The 20,290-nt window shown below is 44.0% G+C and overlaps 2 protein-coding genes across 7 annotated transcripts; one reads left to right on the forward strand and one right to left on the reverse strand.

Moving 5' to 3' along the window:
- The first annotated feature begins 839 nt into the window (after positions 1–839).
- Positions 840–5,998, forward strand: pgam5 (PGAM family member 5, serine/threonine protein phosphatase, mitochondrial). 4 transcript variants are annotated; one of them, XM_083912940.1, is made up of 6 exons: positions 840–1,306; positions 2,423–2,595; positions 2,814–2,939; positions 3,635–3,723; positions 4,936–5,069; positions 5,469–5,998. In XM_083912940.1, exons 1-6 carry the CDS (start codon positions 1,086–1,088, stop codon positions 5,617–5,619), a joined length of 894 nt encoding a protein of 297 aa, XP_083769066.1. In that variant the 5' UTR covers positions 840–1,085; the 3' UTR covers positions 5,620–5,998. The 4 variants fall into 4 exon arrangements, with proteins under 4 accessions (XP_083769066.1, XP_083769067.1, XP_083769064.1 ...); XM_083912941.1 differs by having other exon boundaries at positions 4,939–5,069; XM_083912938.1 differs by having other exon boundaries at positions 2,814–2,938; positions 3,628–3,723.
- Positions 5,999–6,762: 764 nt separating this feature from the next.
- Positions 6,763–20,183, reverse strand: ankle2 (ankyrin repeat and LEM domain containing 2). Of its 3 annotated transcripts, none has more exons than XM_083912541.1 (13): positions 20,153–20,183; positions 17,421–17,933; positions 16,413–16,607; positions 15,460–15,644; positions 14,616–14,804; positions 14,412–14,534; positions 13,969–14,032; positions 12,231–12,406; positions 12,023–12,129; positions 11,214–11,404; positions 10,046–10,916; positions 9,644–9,775; positions 6,763–8,794 (listed from the first exon to the last, which is right to left on the reverse strand). In XM_083912541.1, the coding sequence occupies exons 2-13, from the start codon at positions 17,920–17,922 to the stop codon at positions 8,587–8,589; spliced, it is 2,943 nt and encodes a 980-aa protein (XP_083768667.1). In that variant the 5' UTR covers positions 17,923–17,933; positions 20,153–20,183; the 3' UTR covers positions 6,763–8,586. The 3 variants fall into 3 exon arrangements, with proteins under 3 accessions (XP_083768667.1, XP_083768666.1, XP_083768668.1); XM_083912540.1 differs by lacking the exon at positions 20,153–20,183 and adding an exon at positions 19,085–19,164; XM_083912542.1 differs by lacking the exon at positions 20,153–20,183 and adding an exon at positions 18,888–18,997.
- Positions 20,184–20,290: the final 107 nt, after the last annotated feature.

Raw genomic sequence — 20,290 nt, forward strand, 5'->3', positions numbered from 1 at the left:
ACTTAAACACCGGTCTGCACCGGTTGGGGAGGAAGAAAAGGAGAGAGAATGAGAGAAAAGACAGACAGAGAGAAACAAAGACGGACACAAAGACAGACAGAGAGTCAGTCCCAGAGATGCAAGCAACTACAAAAGTAACAGTAACTATAATAATATCTATGGTAATGTGAATATGACTTATATGTTATGGCAGTTAATATAGTAGAACAGTAGAAACAAGCACAGCTAAGGTGATAGAATATGACAATGATAATAATTAGGGTGGTAAATACACACTTCACATTAGGAATTTGAGCTGGTGTTTTTGTGCATAGCCAAAAAAATACACAGGAAGAATACACTGAAAGTAAAGTTACACTCAAGAAATTCATCTCGTCTCTTATTTCATCTTAAACCGCTTATCCAGTGTCGGGTCGCAGGGACAACAACTCTAGCAGGGGACCCCAAACTAACCCTTTCCCACATAAGAAATTAGAACAATACAAATATAAGAAGGAGATACGAGTATATTAGAATATATAAGAGTATGTATATACAGCATATTTACAGTGGGGGTCAAATTAGAGAACAAAGTATAAATACTTAATTTATTATTTATTATTATTTTTTATTGTTCAGAATTTGATAGCATATCATAGGGCCTACACTGATGCAACGAATGATAAATAAAATAATAATGTATTATTCAGAGAAACAGGATATAATTGTACATTTGGGATCAATGTGTAACACTGCAGGAGTGACCTGTCTCCAGCAGGGGGCAGCAGTGAGCACTATGAGGATGACAGCTGCCGGTAAACAACAACAAAGAAGAAGAACCCCCCCGTTTGGAGGAAACGCTGAACTAGATTTCCTCGCTGCCGTCTCTTGCACCGACTGTCTCCAGCTAAGAGCCGTCACCCGGTGGATGTTGTGGCACAGATAGCGTGTTTTATTCCCCTCACCGGAGCTGAAACTAACAGTGAAACGCCATTAAGCAAAGACGAGGCCGCACATTTAGGGAGAGCTATCGTCCCGGTGACGGTAAGCCGTCTGAGCTTAGCTAATTAGCTAGCGGTAGTTCGCTTCTTCGGGCGGCTCGCAGGATGTCGTACCGGAAAACTTTCAAACTTATTTGCGGGCTCGCCGGAGGCTCCGCTGTCCTTGTGTTCGCCGCCGCTGCCGCCGACTCCCGCGGGTACCTCGGTGAGCAGGCGGGCAGCCGGTGGTCGAGGTTTACCGTTCTTCAAGCTGCGCAACCGGTGTGGACACCTGCCAGCCACACGCCAGCCCCGACCGGACACGCCTGGGACTTCAACTGGGATAAGTACGTCCCTCTATTTGTTATTGTGTCATTATTGTCAGTAGTTTGCGTTATATTCCTTCAGTTTTCCTCCTTCCACCGGGTTAGGGTCCATACATCAATTTAAAAACCGGCTGTCAACCACGGTGACGTGTAGGTTGATTTTGTAAAAGGACATATTGGACCAGGGGTCGGGCAATTCCAGTCCTGGGGGGCCACTGTCCTGCGTGTTTTAGGTTTATCCCTACTCTAACACCCCTGAGTCTAACAATGATCAAACTGTGATAACGATAACGAGCAAATCATTAGGATCAGGTGTGTTAGAGCAGAGAGAAACCTAAAACATGCAGGACAGTGGATCTCCAGGACCGGTGTTGTGCCGTATTCAGCACCCTGCCCTGAAATGCACCCCCTCGCATTATAGGTGATATACTGGATCAGAAGGCTGTCGTTTCTACCTATAGGAGTAGTTTCTATACAGGTAACCCACAACGGTCAGAACATTGGTCACTTACAGTCTTTAAACTATTTTAACGAGTTTAAAATCACAAACTTGGATAATATAATTTTGTCTGTTCTGTGGAAATATACTGCAGCCATAATTACTAAATAAATTCAATGGATCTTTTGAGCAAGTTGAATGTATTTGACTTAGTGTTTCCTAAATATAATCCCAGCTTTTCTTGCAATTCATAGGTTCAAAAGTGTGCTTTTAATTGGGTTACTTGTATATAAACTACTCCTATAGGTGGAAACAACAGCCTTCTGATCCAGAATATCACCTGTAATGCCAGGGGGTGCATTTCACGGCAGGGGTGCTGAATACGGCACAACACCGGGATTGCCCACCCCTGTATTAGACAGCGTTTTGTTACCTTGCTGAATTGAATTTGTGTATTGGATGCATACCGAATCTAACGGTGGACCATACCGATTTGTGAGATGTCATGATCCTTATTCTCGGGAGCTACAATGTTGCCCTCAAACCAGTAAGCAATAAATAGCAACATTTTAAAAAATCGAGTTTGGCTCTTCAAAACAAGCGGTAGTTGTGTTAATCCCAGTTTCCCATCCCTCAAGTTAACCATGTCGGACAAAGCCACTTGTAATCTCAAGCTCATCTGTCTCACCTCTGTTTAGGAGAGACCCATCTGCACTGACCAACGGGAAGAAGAAAGAAAGCGCGACTGAAGACCCCAGCTCTGAGCAGGACAACGGCAAACCAAAAGCTACACGCAACATCCTCCTCATCAGACACTCCCAGTACAACCTGAGCGGGAGCAGCGACAAGGAGAGGATCCTCACTCCATTAGGTGCTTGTTTCCATTTAAGTCACCTGGCGAGTTGAGAAGAAGAGCAATTTCAGTCAAATAGAGGGTCATAAGTACTCGTTGGTGCTTCTGTCTCTTATAGCGTAACAGCATGATTATGTTATACGACCCTGAGAGAAGAACAATCTGTTTGCTTGCCCGTTGTCCTTCCCGAACTCTCCCTGGCATTAATGACTCGACCACTGTGTCTCCACTTCCAGGTCGTGAGCAGGCTGAGTTCACAGGCCAGCGGTTGGCAGCGTTGGGACTCAAGTACGATGTTCTGATCCACTCCAGCATGTCCAGGGCCACAGAGACGGCAAATATCATCAGCAAACACCTCTCAGGTAGTGGAAAGATGCCACACTGCATTTTAAACACTGTAAACATCCGTTTCCCCCTCTTTTCTGGGAGTGCGGAAAGCGTATTTGCTCAATTTTGGGGGGTTTGAAAAGTCAAGTTACACTTAACAACACTTCATAGGCTACATTATATATGACAGGACAAGAAAACCACCCAAAATGAAGGTTTAAGGTGCTGGTGTAATGTTATATTTCCAATCCAGTGTGTACTAGACGTTCTCTGTATCATCAGTCATCATACATGTGTGGTTCTTAAGAGCAGTCTTAAGCTAAAGGAGTCATTGCCTTCTCACGCACACTTTATCATTTCTGATTTTGTCTTATGAGTTGATATGGATATTTACGATAACTTTGAATGTACAAAACAATTATGTACTAATTTTGGTGAGCGTCTGTCACTTCAAATATCTGTGTGGCCCTTTAATATCTCAAATTATGAAGTTATCCTAATGCTGCGAATGATACATTTTCATACTTTAATACATTTTTGTTTGGCTCGTGTTAAGGTTCAAACATAATGCTGTTGCGATAGATTCATATCTAAATATAAAATGTTCATAGTTGTTGTATATTAATTTTTTCCTGTGACCCAGACTCTGTTCAGTTGGGTGCAGAAATGCTAAAACATCACAAACGTATATTAACATGTCCGCCTCGCCCTGAACGTCCTATGGGTCCAGGAGTGGAGCTGGTGAGCTGTGATCTGCTGAGAGAGGGTGCACCTATCGAGCCGGTCCCACCCGTCACTCACTGGAAGCCCGACGCTGTGGTGAGAAACGCTACACCCACTCCACCTCTTGAGCGGGCTGTAGGCCTGATTTTATTGATCTGCATATCGTATAGGTAGCTTTCAGCTGCCCACATGTCTGTGCGGGTGTCCTGTCAAGTGTTTGCTGAGGCTTACAGCTGCCCAATACATCAGTGCACTGCCACAGGGATGGGTCATTAGAAGAGTTGGATTCCAAAATGCCAGGGTTGTGGCGACTGTCGATCAATCTTTTTATTAGTTTTTTTCATTTAAATAGACATGTTGTCATTGTTAGGGTGAGAAGTTCAGCCATCCGTGAGGAACTCGGAGTAGAACCGCTGCTCCTGTGCGTTGAAAGGAACCAGTTGAGGTGGTTCAGGTATCTGGTAAGGATGAACCCTGGGCGCCTCCTTAGGGAGGTGTACCAGGCACGTCCAGCTGGGAGGAGGCCTCGGGGAAGACCCAGGACTAGATGGAGAGATTAAATCTCCACACTGGCCTGGGAACGCCTCGGGATCCCCCAGTTAGAGCTGGTTAATGTGGCCCGGGAAAGGGAAGTTTGGGGTCCCCTGCTAAAGCTGCTGCCCCCGCGAACCGACCCCGGATAAGAGGCTGAAGATGAGATGAGATGAGATGTTGCCATTGTTACATAATCACTCGTTAATAACTATTTGGTAAACGGTATTTTTATGATTGAAGGCTGCAGTAGGTTAAAAGCAGAATATGAAGTAGAGTGAGATCTCTTCTTGCATTCCCACCCTGCCCCCCCCCCTCTCTAAAATATGATTGGTCAAAGTCTCCCATCACAGGCAGAAACCTGAAAACACATCACAATGGTCCCGAAGTCCTGACAGCTCATTTAAAGGCACAGTTTCTGAATACAGGCTGTTTGCATTTCTCTGTGGATTGAGCTTTTTGATACTTTAATAGTATTTATAAAGCACCTCGACCCGCTTTATGATAAATAAATAAAAACATGTAAATATAAGCACCAGTATTTCTTACTTAGAGGGTAGCAGCAGCCTTTTTTTCTGCCTCAGTGATTCAGTGCTGATTCAGCCTTTAGTATAAGTATGGTTTTCCGTATGGTTGGGTTCATTTTGGAATGAAACTCTTCACACATTCCCCGCAATGCCCAGCAGCATCATGTGTTGACTTTGTACTGACTGAGGGGTTCAAACAGAACCCTTTCGTGTGACAAGGGTGGCTTTCAACCTCTCTACCATCCTCCAGCAGTACCACGAAGATGGAGCTCGCATCGAGGCAGCCTTCCGCCGCTACATCCACCGGGCTGACCCCAAGCAGAAGGAGGACAGCTACGAGATCATCGTGTGTCATGCCAATGTCATCCGTTATTTTGTCTGCAGGTTTGTGTCGCCCGCTGACTCTGTGGCCGTGGCTCGGCTGAGGGCCGAGTGCGGTCTTCTCGCTTCGCTAACCGTTGCGTTTAAACTATGCTGTACATGTTTTACATTCAGTTTTCTGTTTTGATTGCGTGCTTCACTTGTGTCATTGTGCTCATTATAGAATTCCTTAAAGAAAATTACTGTTTAAATGTAAATCTTCTAGCTGCTACGTACAGCCTTGTGCATTTTTTGGTGACTGTGTTGATGACTTAGACCTTGACTTACTAAGACAAGGGTTTAATATCCTCCAAAGCACTTACAGGGCAAGATAACACGCATCAAATTATGTTAAACAAGTGCCGTGTAAATATGCACTAGCTCCAGGGCCAAGATGCTCATATTATTCTTCTCTTCTCTCAGGGCTCTGCAGTTTCCTCCAGAGGGCTGGCTACGCATGGGCTTGAACAACGGAAGCATCACATGGCTCACCATCCGGCCCAGCGGCAGGGTGGCCCTCAGAACTCTGGGAGATGCGGGATTCATGCCCCCGGACAAACTAACACGGACCTGACGACCCCAACGCACGTCAGGTTTTCTGGGACTCTGATGCCCAGTCGGTTGGTTGCAGGGTCAAAGCTCAGTTTTTCTCCTTAAGTGTCTTGAAAATTACTTTTTGATGTTATTATTTTGTAATTGAAACTACCATCACGTAGTAAGACTCTGTCGTTGTGATCACTTCCGTGCCATAGAACGCCATCAGAAGTGATCAACAGCTGCTCCCGAATGTAACTGAGGATTTTTACACAAGTGACTGATTTTTAAACCAAAAAAAAAAAACCCAACGTATTTGTATTTGTATAGCTGTTGTAAATGCAAATGTTGCTCTTAGCTTTACATCTGTCTGAGTACGCTGAGGTGTGAGGATTATGTTGTATGGTGCAGCTGTAGTAAATAAAAGAAAATAATGAATGCCTCAATTTCTGTCACATTTCTTTCCTGAACTAAATTAAAGGGGACATGCTCAAGTCAAAAGACGTGCAGGTGTTCGGTCCATTGATGACTCTAAATTGCCCGTACGTGTGAATGGTTGTCTGTCTCTGTTTGTCTCTTTGTGCCCTGTGATAGACTGGCGTCCTGTCCAGGGTCTAACCCGCCTCACGCCCAATGTCAGCTGGGATCGGCTCCAGCCCCCCGCAACCCCGACAGGGACAAGCGGCTGAAGATGAATGAATGAATGCTCAAGTCAGGTGCATACTTGTATATTTTGTTTCTACTAGAACACGTAGAAACAAACAGTGTTTTCCTCACGCTGTGTCTGAATATACCTGTATTTATCCTCTGTCTGCAACACTGTTGTCATCTCATCTTCAGCCTCTTATCCAGGGTCGGGTCGCGGGGGCAGCAGCTTTAGCAGGGGACCCCAAACTTCCCTTTCCTGGGCCACATTAACCAGCTCTAACTGGGGGATCCCGAGGCGTTCCCAGGCCAGTGTGGAGATCTAATCTCTCCATCTGGTCCTGGGTCTTCCCCGAGGCCTCCTCCCAGCTGGACGTGCCTGGAACACCTCCCTAGGGAGGCGCCCAGGGTTCATCCTTACTAGATGATCCTGAACCACCTCAACTGGCTCCTTTCAACTTTTTATACTATGGGAATTTTAAAATGTCTCCAAAAAAAGCCACACAGACACGTTGGTAGTAAAGTAGGAGTGGTGTTTTATTGATTAGTTGAAAGCAAATGAGGTCTAGACATACAGAAAGAGAGTTCACCATGAGAGTTCGTTTTTTTTTTAATAAAGCACAGAATGCTAAAAGCACAAGAAGCATGTTTTAAGTTTTTAGGTGCGTTTTTGCAAAGTTCCACATTCATAAACATTCAGAGACCAGAGTTTGATCCGTTGTCACCTGAGAGCACAAGGATGACGGTACAATCTTCTCAGCGAAGTGGTTTGTGCCCTCGGATAAAGGTTCAGTTCACACGAAAATGTACATTCAGAACACTTGTTTCGACCTAAGTAGAGTGGGCATCTGAATATTTCAAATGATTGGCTTTTTCGTCCCAGACGTAGCTGATAAGCCCTCACACAGCAGTGAATGTATCCCTAAGTTACAAATCATTTGGATACAGCAAGTTTGTACATTCACATACAACCGTTAGACTTGACGTGTTTGGGAGAACGGCGAGAACCTGCCGTATGTACGGGTTTACTGAAAGCCAATTTATACCACCGATGGGATCCATGACAGACAACCTTGGGCATTGAAGCTCTATTAAGCGCTAGTGTGAATCAAACTACTTTTTGCCTTGTGTGAAGGGTTTCGATTACGCCGACCCCACTGGGAATCAGCGTCCAGCTCTACGCAGCTCTCGGCTAATCATGTAAGCGTAAGGCAGTATTTTGTTAAGATGTCCATAATAAGCTAATAATTACATCAGAATTCTGTTGCTGTTAAGTTAGTTTTGGAGTCTTTTTGCCCCCTAGTGGTTATAAAATGACTTCACACAGCTTAATGGTGATCTCAGACTGAGCAATTTCAAGGGTTAGCCCAGACAAGACCAATTTAAAATGGAACTTTACTGACGGGTGTTTTGCCATTCATACTCACACTGTGGGAGATGCTTGTGAATGAAAGATGTTTCAGAGAAAGAAAAAAAGAAAAGTGCACAGTCGAACACCGCCGGTAGTGGCAGAAAGGAGAAGTCTACACGTCCAGGAACCACTGAGAAAAGATGGAAAAGGTACACGTTTATTGAAGGAAAACAAATCAAATCAAACGGAAGATCTCAGTCCGATCAGTTTTTCCCCACGTTTGCCGTAATCATCTGTGATTGACGCAGCCAGTGAGGTCGCCGTTTCCACGTATGAGCTAGAGAGAGTGCGTCCAAACTGACAGAGAACCGGTCCGTCACGTCAGAAAATTAAGGCAATTCCTGAACCGAGGAGAACATAGGAAATGGCAGTCGGTTTTAACACCCTTAATAAAAACATCTAATTTTTGTGCTACTGACCAACATACAAAAAAAATAACTTTTAAAATATTGACATTTTATTTTGTTTTTTTAAGAACATCCTCAGTGGCAGTGGATCCTGTTCAGGATCCCGCGCTAAGGTTTTTAGTGACAGACTGACTTTGGGGAGTGCGGCTCGTTCACGATATTCAAAAGAGTTGACTCTGACTATGATACAGGTGCTTCACACTTGCCACGAATAACATCACTGTCAACTCAACATGGTCCACATCCATACAGTACATCAATTATCAAGGTTTCTTTTTTTCCATTTTGAAAGTCTCGAGTGTACATCACGACCCAACGTGATGAGAATTCCTGTATTACATAGGAGTAGTACCGTACATCATTAATACAAATCTTCCAGACACTTGTGCATATTTCTGTTAGGTATGTGGTTTTCTGAGCTCTGGTGTGGCCACGTTGGTGCAGCCGGATTTGTACAGGGGAAGGAGTGGGCGGGGTAAGGGTTTAGAGAGGGTATGACCGTAGTGGCAGGGGTGGGGCTGGGGGTGGGATTAGGAGTGGGCAGTTAGATTTGTGGCTCGTTCAAGTGCTTGAGGCGGAGGCGCTGGATGTGGCTAGCATTGGCAGGGCTGTAACGGCTGGGGCTGAAGTCTGGCGAGGCCGCGTGCCGCGCAGGACTGAAGCGGCCGGTTGGAGACATCAGGCCGCTGACCGGGGACCCGGGAGTCTGATGCTGCATCCTGAGTCGTGGTTTTACCGCAGGGCTGGGCCAGCTAGACAAAAATACATACACACCAGTCAGTGGTTACTGACAATATTGTTACTTTGCAACTTATACTGGAAGATAAAAATAGCACAGATTCTTTTCCATAGCAAAAAATAACCCCAACCTAGCTGCATAGGGTTGTTTATCAACACCAGTGACTGAGCAATTACTGTACCTGCTCCTGAGAATGATGAGTTTTCCTTGCTTATAGTAACTCATGCCCACACACTGAAACACTCCCCACTTTCTGTGCTATCATCAGCACTTAAGGTGCTATGAATAGAAATAGAATTAGCGTAGAACAGACATTGAACTGTTTGCAACGGTTATGTCGTCTTTTGGTCAGTCACACAAACCAAGCAAAGGCAGCATAAAGCCACACCAGCTGTGATTTCACACTACTAATTTAAAACTGTCATGTGACTGTAAACGCAAAATGTTTAAGCTGCAAAGGCTGACAAGGCTGACAAGACCTTTCTGCTCATTTGTAAAAATGTGACATTTTTCACAGGCAAATCAAATATTAGGCAGCCGGTATCATCCACCTATTAGTCACTGACTATTATAGATGGTTGGCCAGAGAAATCATTTCACTGTGGTGTAGGAACAACCTCAAATCAGACACACTGTAAATCATGGTCCATGAACAGAGGCCAGGCATTTCTCTAACAAAATGGACTTTGAAACGGAACCGTTTCCCGACACAATAAATATTTATTCCAGTATTTAGCCTTTAATCTGATTTAAACAGCCACTGAGACCAGAGACCTCACTTTTCAGGCCTCGACAACACAGTAAAATCAGCAGACCAGTAATAGAGAATAATATGCCTTGCAATAAATGTCAGCCAGCTAACCTCTGCATTTCTGACGTCGAGAACGACTTCATTGTGCTCTTCCACTTGTGAATGCTGGGATACTTCTGGGGATCCACGTCTAAGCCATCTATCGCCGACAAGACCTCTCTGTCCAACTTGGATGGTGAATCCCTGTAAAAACACAGAAGATGAGTCTACTGCATTATCATCGTAACTCATAGGTTCAGCTGGTGTCGCAGTATACGTGTCTGGACTAGAATAGAGACTTTAGTACCACAAAACTATTAGATATGAGGACTCACCAATGATTTCTATTTGGAAAATGAACTCTTAACATTGACGTGTCCTCTTGTAAAACATAATCAGTGACATTTGAGATTTGAGTAGCTATAAGGTCCTTCAACCTCTCAGACATCATCATCAGAAATTAGTGTGACTCACCCCTCAATGAAAAGTCCTCTTCTAATGTGCGGTGGGGTCCTGGGTAGGAACTCATTGGAGTTATCTAAGGACTTATAGGAGGACCCAGAGGACCCTGAGCTGCTCAGGTCACGCCCCCCATGGTCCCATGACTTGGACCTAGCGCAGAAGTTGCGCCCCCCTGATACTGACCCCCTAGTCCTGCCCAGCACCTCCAGACTCTCCTCTGCTTCAAAGTACTCCTCTGAGCTGCCACTGCTGCGCCTCTCCTCGGTCTCTCCTGCCTCTGTTCTCCAGCCTGGCCCTTCCACAGTCTCACCATCCTGATAACTGTGACCAAAAGACAGGCGGTTCAGCCCGGCGCTGAGGTCTGCGGCTGAGGAGGAGCTGCAGGAGTCCCGTACCTCCCTGTGGCGGCTCCCGCCACTGCTCCTCCGCTCCCTGCAGCTGGTGGGGCTGTCCAGTGTCTCTTGCAGCGACATACGCTCAAACTCCGCCATGAGGTTGGAGATGGGCGACAGCAGGCAGGAGGAGGACGGGGAGGTGCGAGTGGTTACCTTGTCTCCATCGTGAGTCCTATCTCTGGTGGAGGAGCACACCCCATTTTTGCAGACGACGCCGGGCGACAGGAGGCCGTCGTCGCAGCAGCACAGCAGGTCCTGCTCGGCCGCTGTCTCGATCAGGTCGGCCCCGCGGTGGTGCAGTGCGATGGGCAGGATGTGGAACTCGTGGCCGCCCACCGCTCCCTTCAGGCAGTCCTTGGATGCAGCAGAGGATGTGATGCTGGTGAGTTTTGCATTCTGCCGGTTCTTCATCTCCTCCAGGCTGATGTCGTCACCCTCGTCCAGGAAGGCACCAACAGAGATGGAGTTGCAGAACTTTTTGGGCTTGCCTGCAACCAGGGATAATGAATGATGAAAAAAACTGACTTAAAACAAGTCATGACAGTGTATTCTTAAATAATTCTTCATGACAGGGGATTATGCATCTTTGTGAAATCCTTTCCAGTTTCATATCTCGTCGCATCTTACAAGAGGCTATATCTGAGAACTATGATTACACTTCAATGCCACTTAACAGATTCGGTCAGAGAGGATAATCTGGAATGTGGGCAGTGCATTTCTTGATTTAGAATTTTATATGTTTTTTAGGACTCACTGCTTCACCGATATAGAGCAGGTGAAGTTACCTGGAGAGGGGGTTTTGAACCTGTTGCTGGTCTCATTCTCTCCAGCCTCTTCATGAGCCCGCTGGCTAAAATCCCTCTTGCCAAGGTACTCGTCCAGCTTGCGGAGCCCCTCAATAGATGACAGATCCACAAAACTGTCCAGGAAGTCCCAGTACTCAGCCCACGGGTGGCCCATCTCATGAGCCAGGTCTCTGTAGATAAAGGATGACTTATCATTGAGATTATTACACATAAAAAAATGGTGGAGCATGAATAAACCTTTTAGTGATTTAGATTGAATTTCCCTGCAGTTCCATAGACTTACGTCACATTTATCAGATTTGTAATAGAGGTTTAATATTGACTTATTCTACGTATACCATCCAACAGTGTTGATATCACTGCAGACAGACTTCCCAACAGAAAATTTCTCCTTCATCGTAAATGCACTTTATTTTATTTAGATTATTTTTTGTGTTGTAGTTCTCCTGATACTGGCGGCATAAAGTGGAGACTGAAGGGAATTGCATTGGTTGTGCCAGTTTATTAAAACTAATGCAGTCTCATACAAAAAAAACAGCCCTGCAATAAATCCCGCCGCCATGAAAGTTAATGTTCGGTTTGTGTTCAAAACGTTTTGCAGGCTAAAATGTGTATGAGAGAGTTGAGATGTCATTTTTTTAACAAAGGATGAACTAGGTTTGAACCCTGGGTGTGCAGTACATGACCTAACTTGGACATTTCCTCCAGTGTACTGTCCTGATGCACGGCAGTGGACGGCAATAACCCAGTAATGTGACCCTTCAGTAGCTCACAGGTCTTAGACATACCTGCCCACTCTCTCTGCCCCACGGTCAGGATCAGACTTAAGAATGTGGTGGAAAAGCTCCGCTCGCTCTCTGGGCGGTGTCTTCCAGGACCGACGGAAATCATCCGCCTGCAGGAGAAAACAACATGTGCTGGTTACTGAATGAGATTTATGATGCAATGCAATGATGTAGTGATGAACACAGACAGGAAAACAGGAAAATAACTTGCTTTAGAAGGACTCAGTGGGCCGGCAAAGGCTGTGACAGTCATCACAGGATCCATAGGGCTTCTTGTGTGCAGCTGGATCAGTGAGAGACTTTCTGAGGACTCGGGGGACCACAGACCACCGATGATGGGCTGAGAGGTGTTGTCGGTTGCCCTCAGCAAAGGGATAAAGCAGCGGTCTATGAGACAATTTTAACTTTAGATAACATGCTCAATGGACATGGCTTTTATTCACAGCACTACAGAACAATGACGCGTAGATACTCAATGAGGGGGCATCAATTAAACCTTAGTAGTCTATTGGCCAGCCTACAGAGCCCTACTGTGAACCCGAAATGTTGAGTGCTCCAGAGGTAAAACATACAGAATTAGAATATCACCTATATATACAATATTTCAGCAACTGCTTGGCTGATTTATTAAGCTATAGTCGTAATATTCTAAGTTGATATGGTATTGGATGGTATGGATTATGGTTACCTACTCATTATGAGTCAACTCAGAGTGCAATGGTCTGTATAAAGTATAAATTTCGTAACTGTCCTTCTACGTACAAACGAGTTGAAGTCATTTCAATTACGTCAACTAAATAAGTAAATAGATTAAGCGTCCTCTTAACTTCAAGAACCCCGAAACCACAACAATAGTGTGGCCAAATAGTTGCTAGAATATTGTCAATATAGGTGTTTATGTTAATTAAGCTAATAAATTGTGTAGATGGTGTAATGAGCTCCTCACCCCATTTCCTGTCTGTCCTTTGTCATAAAGGCTTGAAAAACTGCCAAAAAAACTTTAAAAAATGAAATGAATAAAATGAAATAGTGAGCGTTAAATGAAAAGATCAATGCGGTTCTCACGTCTGTGCCGTAACTATGGGGCTATAGAGTAAGCATGCAGTTAGCTTAGCTTAGCGTAAAGCATGTCTCTGTTCAAAACCAGCACCTCTAAATCTTCCTTAAACACTGCATCTGGTTTGTTGAATACCAAACTGTCCGTAAGAACCAGGGGGGAGGTAGAAATCTGGTTACCTTGCACGGCGGCTAGATCTTCGTGCTATTACAAGGTCACACCGGAATCACAAATCACAAAAATCCATCTTATCAGGGTTCAAGTAATGCGTTTGTGTCCAAACCACCAGAGGTTCGAACTAGTCAGCGTCCCGTGAGGAGCCACTGGCAGCTATGGCCTTTATGTGAGTGAACATGTGCAAGTTAGCATCCGGCAGTTTCTAAACGCTGGGGACCATACTCTATATTTACTTCATTAACCTGGGTGGGAATCAACATTTCCAGGTTCACGTTGCTGGCAAATAGACTGTAAAGTGGCAGTGTACTTTAAACTGAATTACATCTGGTGGATTGTCAAATGTATGTTGCGTATGGTTCTGTCGTGCAGAGCTTCGTGCCCAATTCTATACTCAAATACAAAATTCAGTACAGTACGTCTTACACTGCAACTGTCAGATTGATCCAACATTTTTCACAGCACAGACTGACTCAAAAACACACAACTAAAGCTGTAAAATGATTTGCAAAAAAGAAAGAAAGCAACGCAGCAGAAGAACACACACAGCTAAATTCAGGATGTAACATGATGCTTCTATTTAATCAGGGCTCTCTCTCTCTCTCTCTCTCTCTCTCTCTGTGTGTGTGAAAGAACACTTGTCTGTGTCTGTGTCCTCCAGTGCGCAGGGTGAAACCAGAAGAAAAACATGACGTTTTTAAGAAATGGGTGCCCTTACCCTCCAAATAGTCACTTATCTTCTGCCTCACTTCTTGTGTTTTATTTTTTCTGCTACAAATGAGCTGTGGGAAAGAAGAAAACAACAACAACAACAACAACATACAACTGTTACTGGATTAGCCGGGGAAAGAATTTGCTCATGCTCATCTAATTTTAGCCGTTGATGTGCAGCAAATGATTGCTGCCAAAAGATTTAAAAAGCCAGCTAAAAGGTCACGGCTTCAAAACCTGAGCGAGCAGAACTGTACCTCCCCCCAGCAATCATTGTGGAGCACTGCTGTGCACGGCTGAGTGGCTGCTAGACAGCTCCCATATCTACACATTTAGGAATGCTTTCTGTGTAGTAACTCCCAGCAACGACAACCCGGGCTATGCTGGAGGTTCTCTTACTCAGTGGGCAGGTTACTTCATTCAAGAAAGGTTAAAAACAAGAGTCCTTACATCACAAGGCTTCTGGCCATCCTTGTTCTTGCAGTTCTTATCACTGTCAGGGTGCGAGCACAGGACATTGACCACGTCTGGGCACCCAAACTTACAGGCAAAGTGGAGCGGGGTTTCAAAGCCCTGAAACATACAGACAAACGATATGATCACTACTTTTTGAAAGAATGTTGTCTCATGTGGTTCAGCCGGTGTGGTACTTACAGCTTTATCTGGAGTGTTGAGGTAAAGATCTACAATGTAGCGGATACGTTTCTGCAGCATGACTTCCTGGTCGTCCGGATACATGAGGCGCATGAAATCTGGGTTTTCCAAGGTGTCCAGAATCAGCTGGGCGATTCCTGCCTGGTTCTCCTTGGCTGCCACGTGCATTACATTGTACCGGCAGCCCTCCTAACAAAACAGTGGAACAACAGCATGGATCAGGACATAATCCTCTTTGCTCTCCTGTCGACAGGAAAGGATGCTTCGTTTTGTCCAAAAGCAGCATCTGACCTAAACTTCACCTGCTGAAGTCGGGGATTTATCACCCAACGTTTACGTTAACAGTTGGTATTTCTAATAAAATACATTGCGTTACAGGTTTAAATACCATCGTTTAAGACTGATTTAAAAATCTGACTTTCAGACGAAAAAAAACAGAAAATCACTCATGTTTTTTTGAACCGTTGTGCGAGATTCATTATGCAGACATATACCAGCTCATATTTGTGTCTTCATCTTAGCAACTGCAAGCTTGACGGAGGCATTAGCTGAAAGGTTGACACTGACTGACCGGAGAAGACATTTATGTATCAACAAATGACAGCGTTCCATGTACAGACATGCATCTCTATTAATAGCTCAAAGAGTTTGAGAAACCACACCAGCACTACTACGACAAGCTCAAACAATGCTGCATCATAATTCACTGCATGTTTTATATTTATGCATGTGTGCATTTTATTATCTATGTTTAGAGCTGGTTCAGATAGTAGCAATAAACACAGACTGTCTCTGCGACATTGTAAACCAGGGCTTTAACAAGTTATACAACTTATGTCCTCACCTGCACAATAGTGGGATTATCCCCTGAGCCAATGAGATAGCGTGGGTTGCTCCAGACCAGCTCGCTGAAGGCCACATCGTCACCCTTCTCCACAGCTTTCCTCAGTTTGGCGGTCAAGTCTTGGGTGCGCGGGCTCTTGAAACTGTTGGCTCGCTCCCGGTTGATGGTATCAACCTCCATGTTGTCTGGTGTGGACGGGGAGAAGAAAATGAAGGACGGGCATTGTTGTCAAACACTCTAAATAGTGTTCAAGGCTGGTGTGTCCCGTACATTGTTTGTTTTTTTATGTCAGATACTGTTGACCTGACAGAACTTGGAGGAACGATGGATTGTATCAAAATTAGTAGGGTGCTTCAGTTAAAGGCAGCAAAAAGAATCCCTGCACCTAGTGTCGCTTTCGTCAACGAAAATGATGACATATATTGTCGTCAACGAACCTTTATCACGGGACGAAAACTAGACGAGACGAAACGAAAATGCTGGGCATGTGACGATGACTAAGACGAAATATATAATGCAATTTCGTTGACGAAAACAAGATAAAATAACGTTGTTTCGTCTCGTTTAGTCACGTTATTATTATTATTATTTTGTAGTTTTCTCCCAGTTTCGCGTCTGGGCAACGTCACTTCCTCAATCCCCACATGCGCATTATTTAGATTCTGAAGCTGCCGCTGCTGTGGGTCAGTGTTAACGACAACTAAAGAAACATGAGAACAAAGTGTAAAACCAGCCGGGGGTCGTCTTTGGAAGAAAAAGAAGAAACACTTTCAGTACATAGACGTGGAAAGCAAAACAGAATGTGTTGTCGGAATCTGAATCAAATTGGGAGGTTCTTAACGATATCCAGCCCTAGTGTGCCACTCCTTGATTTAACGTCTGATTAAATATATAAGAGAGGATATTGATGAGGACACTTTCTTTGTTACAGATAAGTCTTGATGTCTACTTACCTTTACTAATGACCAGGCCTGGTTTGACAGGAGACACACAGGTTGTAGATTTGTTGGGCGAGGGGAAATAGTCACAGATCCCTTTGGCAAACTTCTCAGCATCCTCACGGTGGGGAAAGGCTTTGAAACGGGCTCCCTTCATCATCTTAACAGCTTGAAGGGCATCTTTCTTATCTGTGTATACATGTGCTCTCTCTAAAGACAAAAAATATATGTATATAAATAAGTTTAATAATAATCATAATCAGCTTTTTTTCCATTTTCAATGTATCTACATGACCTGCATTTCATGTATTGATGTTTGTTAACATGGCTTACACATGACGGTTGAAGGATTAGGAGTTTTTTTTAATTATTATTAGTTATTTCCCTGTTGTTCAGTAAGCCTGTAAACTCATTTTGCATTTTTGCAAATTTACCAACATTGATTTCCGTGGTAGCTCAAGATTAATTAACATCAATACTGTATTCCACAGCTTTCAAGCAGTCCTACCGACTTGCTGCTTACCACTGAAGATATAAACACAAATGTTTTCATCCACTTAAACATCAACTGTCAAAACTACGACAGCAAACAAATGTAGAAATAAAGACAACAACAGCTCCTAAACAGACACAGAACCAGGACAAACACTCGCTATCACAAATAAACCAACAAACAAGCAACACGAAAATCTATCAAGGTGGACTTTAGCCTCATGTCAGTAAAACGCCCAATGTTGAAAATAGAGCTGACAGGAGTCGTGCATTATTTTCAAAGGATGAGACAATATGGCACATTGAAGAATTCATACATTTGGACAAATGTGTTGATGTGATTGACTGAATTAATGTTTTCATTTAAATTAAATCTACATATTCGTGCATGTTTCCATTCCGTAGCTACACTCATTTAAGGTCTTTCTGCGATTCCCAAATTCAAGAACACCTGGCAACTTTTGCAAACTGTCCGTATGTAACACGGAAATCTATAGGACACCACACAGTAAAGAGATGAGTCTGTCTTACCATTTCTCGCCAAAACATCCTCCCACAGCGGACATACTCCATAAAAAAAGGTTGGGGACACTTGTGCCGGCTTTGAGGGGGTTTCTGTTTTGGACTGAGAGTTAGTGCCTTCCGCTCTGCACTTTGAGCTTGTCTTTGCGGAGATCTCCTCTTCCTCCGGAGGGTTGAGACCCACCCCGTAGCCAAAGTCCCCCTCTTCACTGGTAGCCCCAGACGGGTTACTGCTTGTTGCAACAGGGGTGGGTGCAACTACTGAGGTGGCACATGACGCAGGTTTGGCATGATCGACAATGGAGGCAGCACTGCCCGAGTTGCCTGCTGAAGAGCTATTGTCCGATTCTGTGGTAACGCTCTCTGACCCGGCCAGGAGCCGGGCTAACTTCCTCTCAAAGATGGCTCGGGTGGTAGCTGTGATAGGGCCGCACTTGACGTCTGCTCGGGCAAACTCCTCACGCAGTTCATCAGCACTTAGCCCCCTCAGCCTGCTCAGAACCGCCTCCATGCTTCAGCTCCCTACAACACACACAACAACACACTTCAGCAAATATGACCAGCAGTTGTAGATATACTAAAAGCCATGTCTGGAAATATCATACTTAGCATTAGTTTCTTCTTAATGTTCAAGATGATTTGTAAATATAAAGAAAAAGATTAAATATCAATCATAATTTAGTTTCAAGCACCAGCACAGTTACTAAGTCCGAATTCTTTGAGAATTATTTCTTCAACACTTGTGCGTGACAATTAAAAGAGAAAGTTCCAGGTGAAGTATACGCTACCATTACTTACATACATACACTCAGAAAAAACATCAACTTATACTTGCCTTTAAAGCGTCTGAACACATAACTTGATTGTGTTTGTTATGATTTAATGTACACTTCAGCCTGTTCACCCATCACTCCCAAAAGTTACATAAGCACATGAACCAAGACTTTGATGAGACTCAATTTAGGGACAAAGTGAGCTGATTAGGTTTTTACCTTCCTATAAGGAGCAATCCAACAGCCTACAACTACTGTGTGTGCATATTAATATTAAAAGCCATCCATTTGTTTTAATTCAACAAGCTGCCATACTCTGTAAAACACAGATTAATTTTAGCAACAAGTAAAAACCCTGCCCTTTCGTTGTCAAGTACTTCCAGGTAGGCTGCACACATCTGTTACACAGCTCATGTGTAACAGCTTCAACGGATTTTACAAATAACGTTACAAGTCCATGACATGGTAATGGAGCAAGAGCTACTAAAGCTCCAGATAAACATATTTGTCAGTCCAACACATTATATATTATCTGAACTAACCACACTGTTGTGGGACTAGCATCTGCTAGCTAGCATGCTAACCATCAAGTCAGCTTTAGCAGCCGGGCAGTGTGCCTGGTGAAGCTAGCACGAAGGAAACCGCTCAGATGAAAATCTAGACGGACATGGTAATGATCCCAACTTCGGGTTGGAGTACTGACCATTACACGTGTATATATTGGATGAATCATAACAATGTCAGTCGGTTCATTCGCATGCTGTCACGCCCAAGTATGTCACTCGAGGTAGGTTTTCGGGCTGTAACGCAACAAATTTGAGACGTCTTCGTGGTGATGGTGCCGATAAAAATCAAAGTGTACGTGATGACAACTCGTAACAAAGGTGTCCCTATACTTACCGAGGAACATTTTTTATTTAATACACGCGGAGTTTGGGGAAACCGTTGTTAGTTTGACACTGATAAACTGTTGGAGAGACACAAAGCTGGAGACTGTCTCATTGTTTACAACATGTTCTGCGCATGCTCAGTTTCAAGGGAGTGCGCACGCTGCATTCAAGAAAAATGGGAAAACTCAAAGCTGAGGGTGACAGGCGTAACGTAAATGATTGTCACAGTTTATTTTAAAACACTAAGCAGAGGTAAACTACATTATTTGCAACCGGTATGTGACACTGTACCGACGAACGTCACCGCTTAACTCATATCACACTACGCTTTTTTTGTATCATGGACATATTTTTACCAATCACAATATTCTTATAAAAACATCACTAAAACATTACTTGCGGCTATCAAAGTATACACCTGGTTTGCGTGACAACATAGTTACGCAGGGAACTGATATCTGGGCTCATCACTGGACCATGATAAATAATAAAAAACTACTTAGAATTGTATTTTGAGGACGTGTCTTATATTTACGGACTTTCCCGGAGGCGTGAATGTAGCGTCATGCTCTCCCATAGCAGACGTGACTATTCCAAGGAAATGATAACCTAGCAAAGCAGGTCTATTTGTGCTGGTTAACAACGCATTTGCCTGTTTAAGATCATTAAACACGATGACTATGTGGACATGTAGAGTCGGTATTAACACCACGACTACGATACTCGTCTGCAGGCTAACTTGCTCAGACAGGAGGCAAAAAATAACGATTCTCAAGATATTCATACAAAACCCGAGAGAAATACGATTTAGCAAAACAGATAACCGTCCATTAAAGGTGGAAGTAAATCGTATTAGAGTGTTTTTCGTCAGTTATATACCGGAAACTGAGTTTGACAGGCATGCTAACAGTCATTAGCATCTTAGCAAGGCAAGAAGCTAATCACTCAAGCCACTGGTTAGCAACAGCGTGTGTTAATACCGTATCTTTCCCGAACACATAAGCTTAATTGCGTGTCACACATAACTGTAGTGCACGGCTAGGTGAACATATTATAGTTTTAAAAGTGCCATGCCCACCTCCTCCTCTCTCTCTCCCCGGCTACTGTTGTTGCTAGGTGTCTTCAGCTCACCGCGACGGTTTCAAAATGCAGCCAGCGAGGACCCACATTTTTGTCTAACATAGCGCCTGAACAAAAAAACGGCTCAAACGTGGGC

Source organism: Echiichthys vipera, assembly GCF_963691815.1.
Source record: "Echiichthys vipera genome assembly, chromosome: 4".
NCBI lineage: Eukaryota > Metazoa > Chordata > Actinopteri > Perciformes > Trachinidae > Echiichthys > Echiichthys vipera.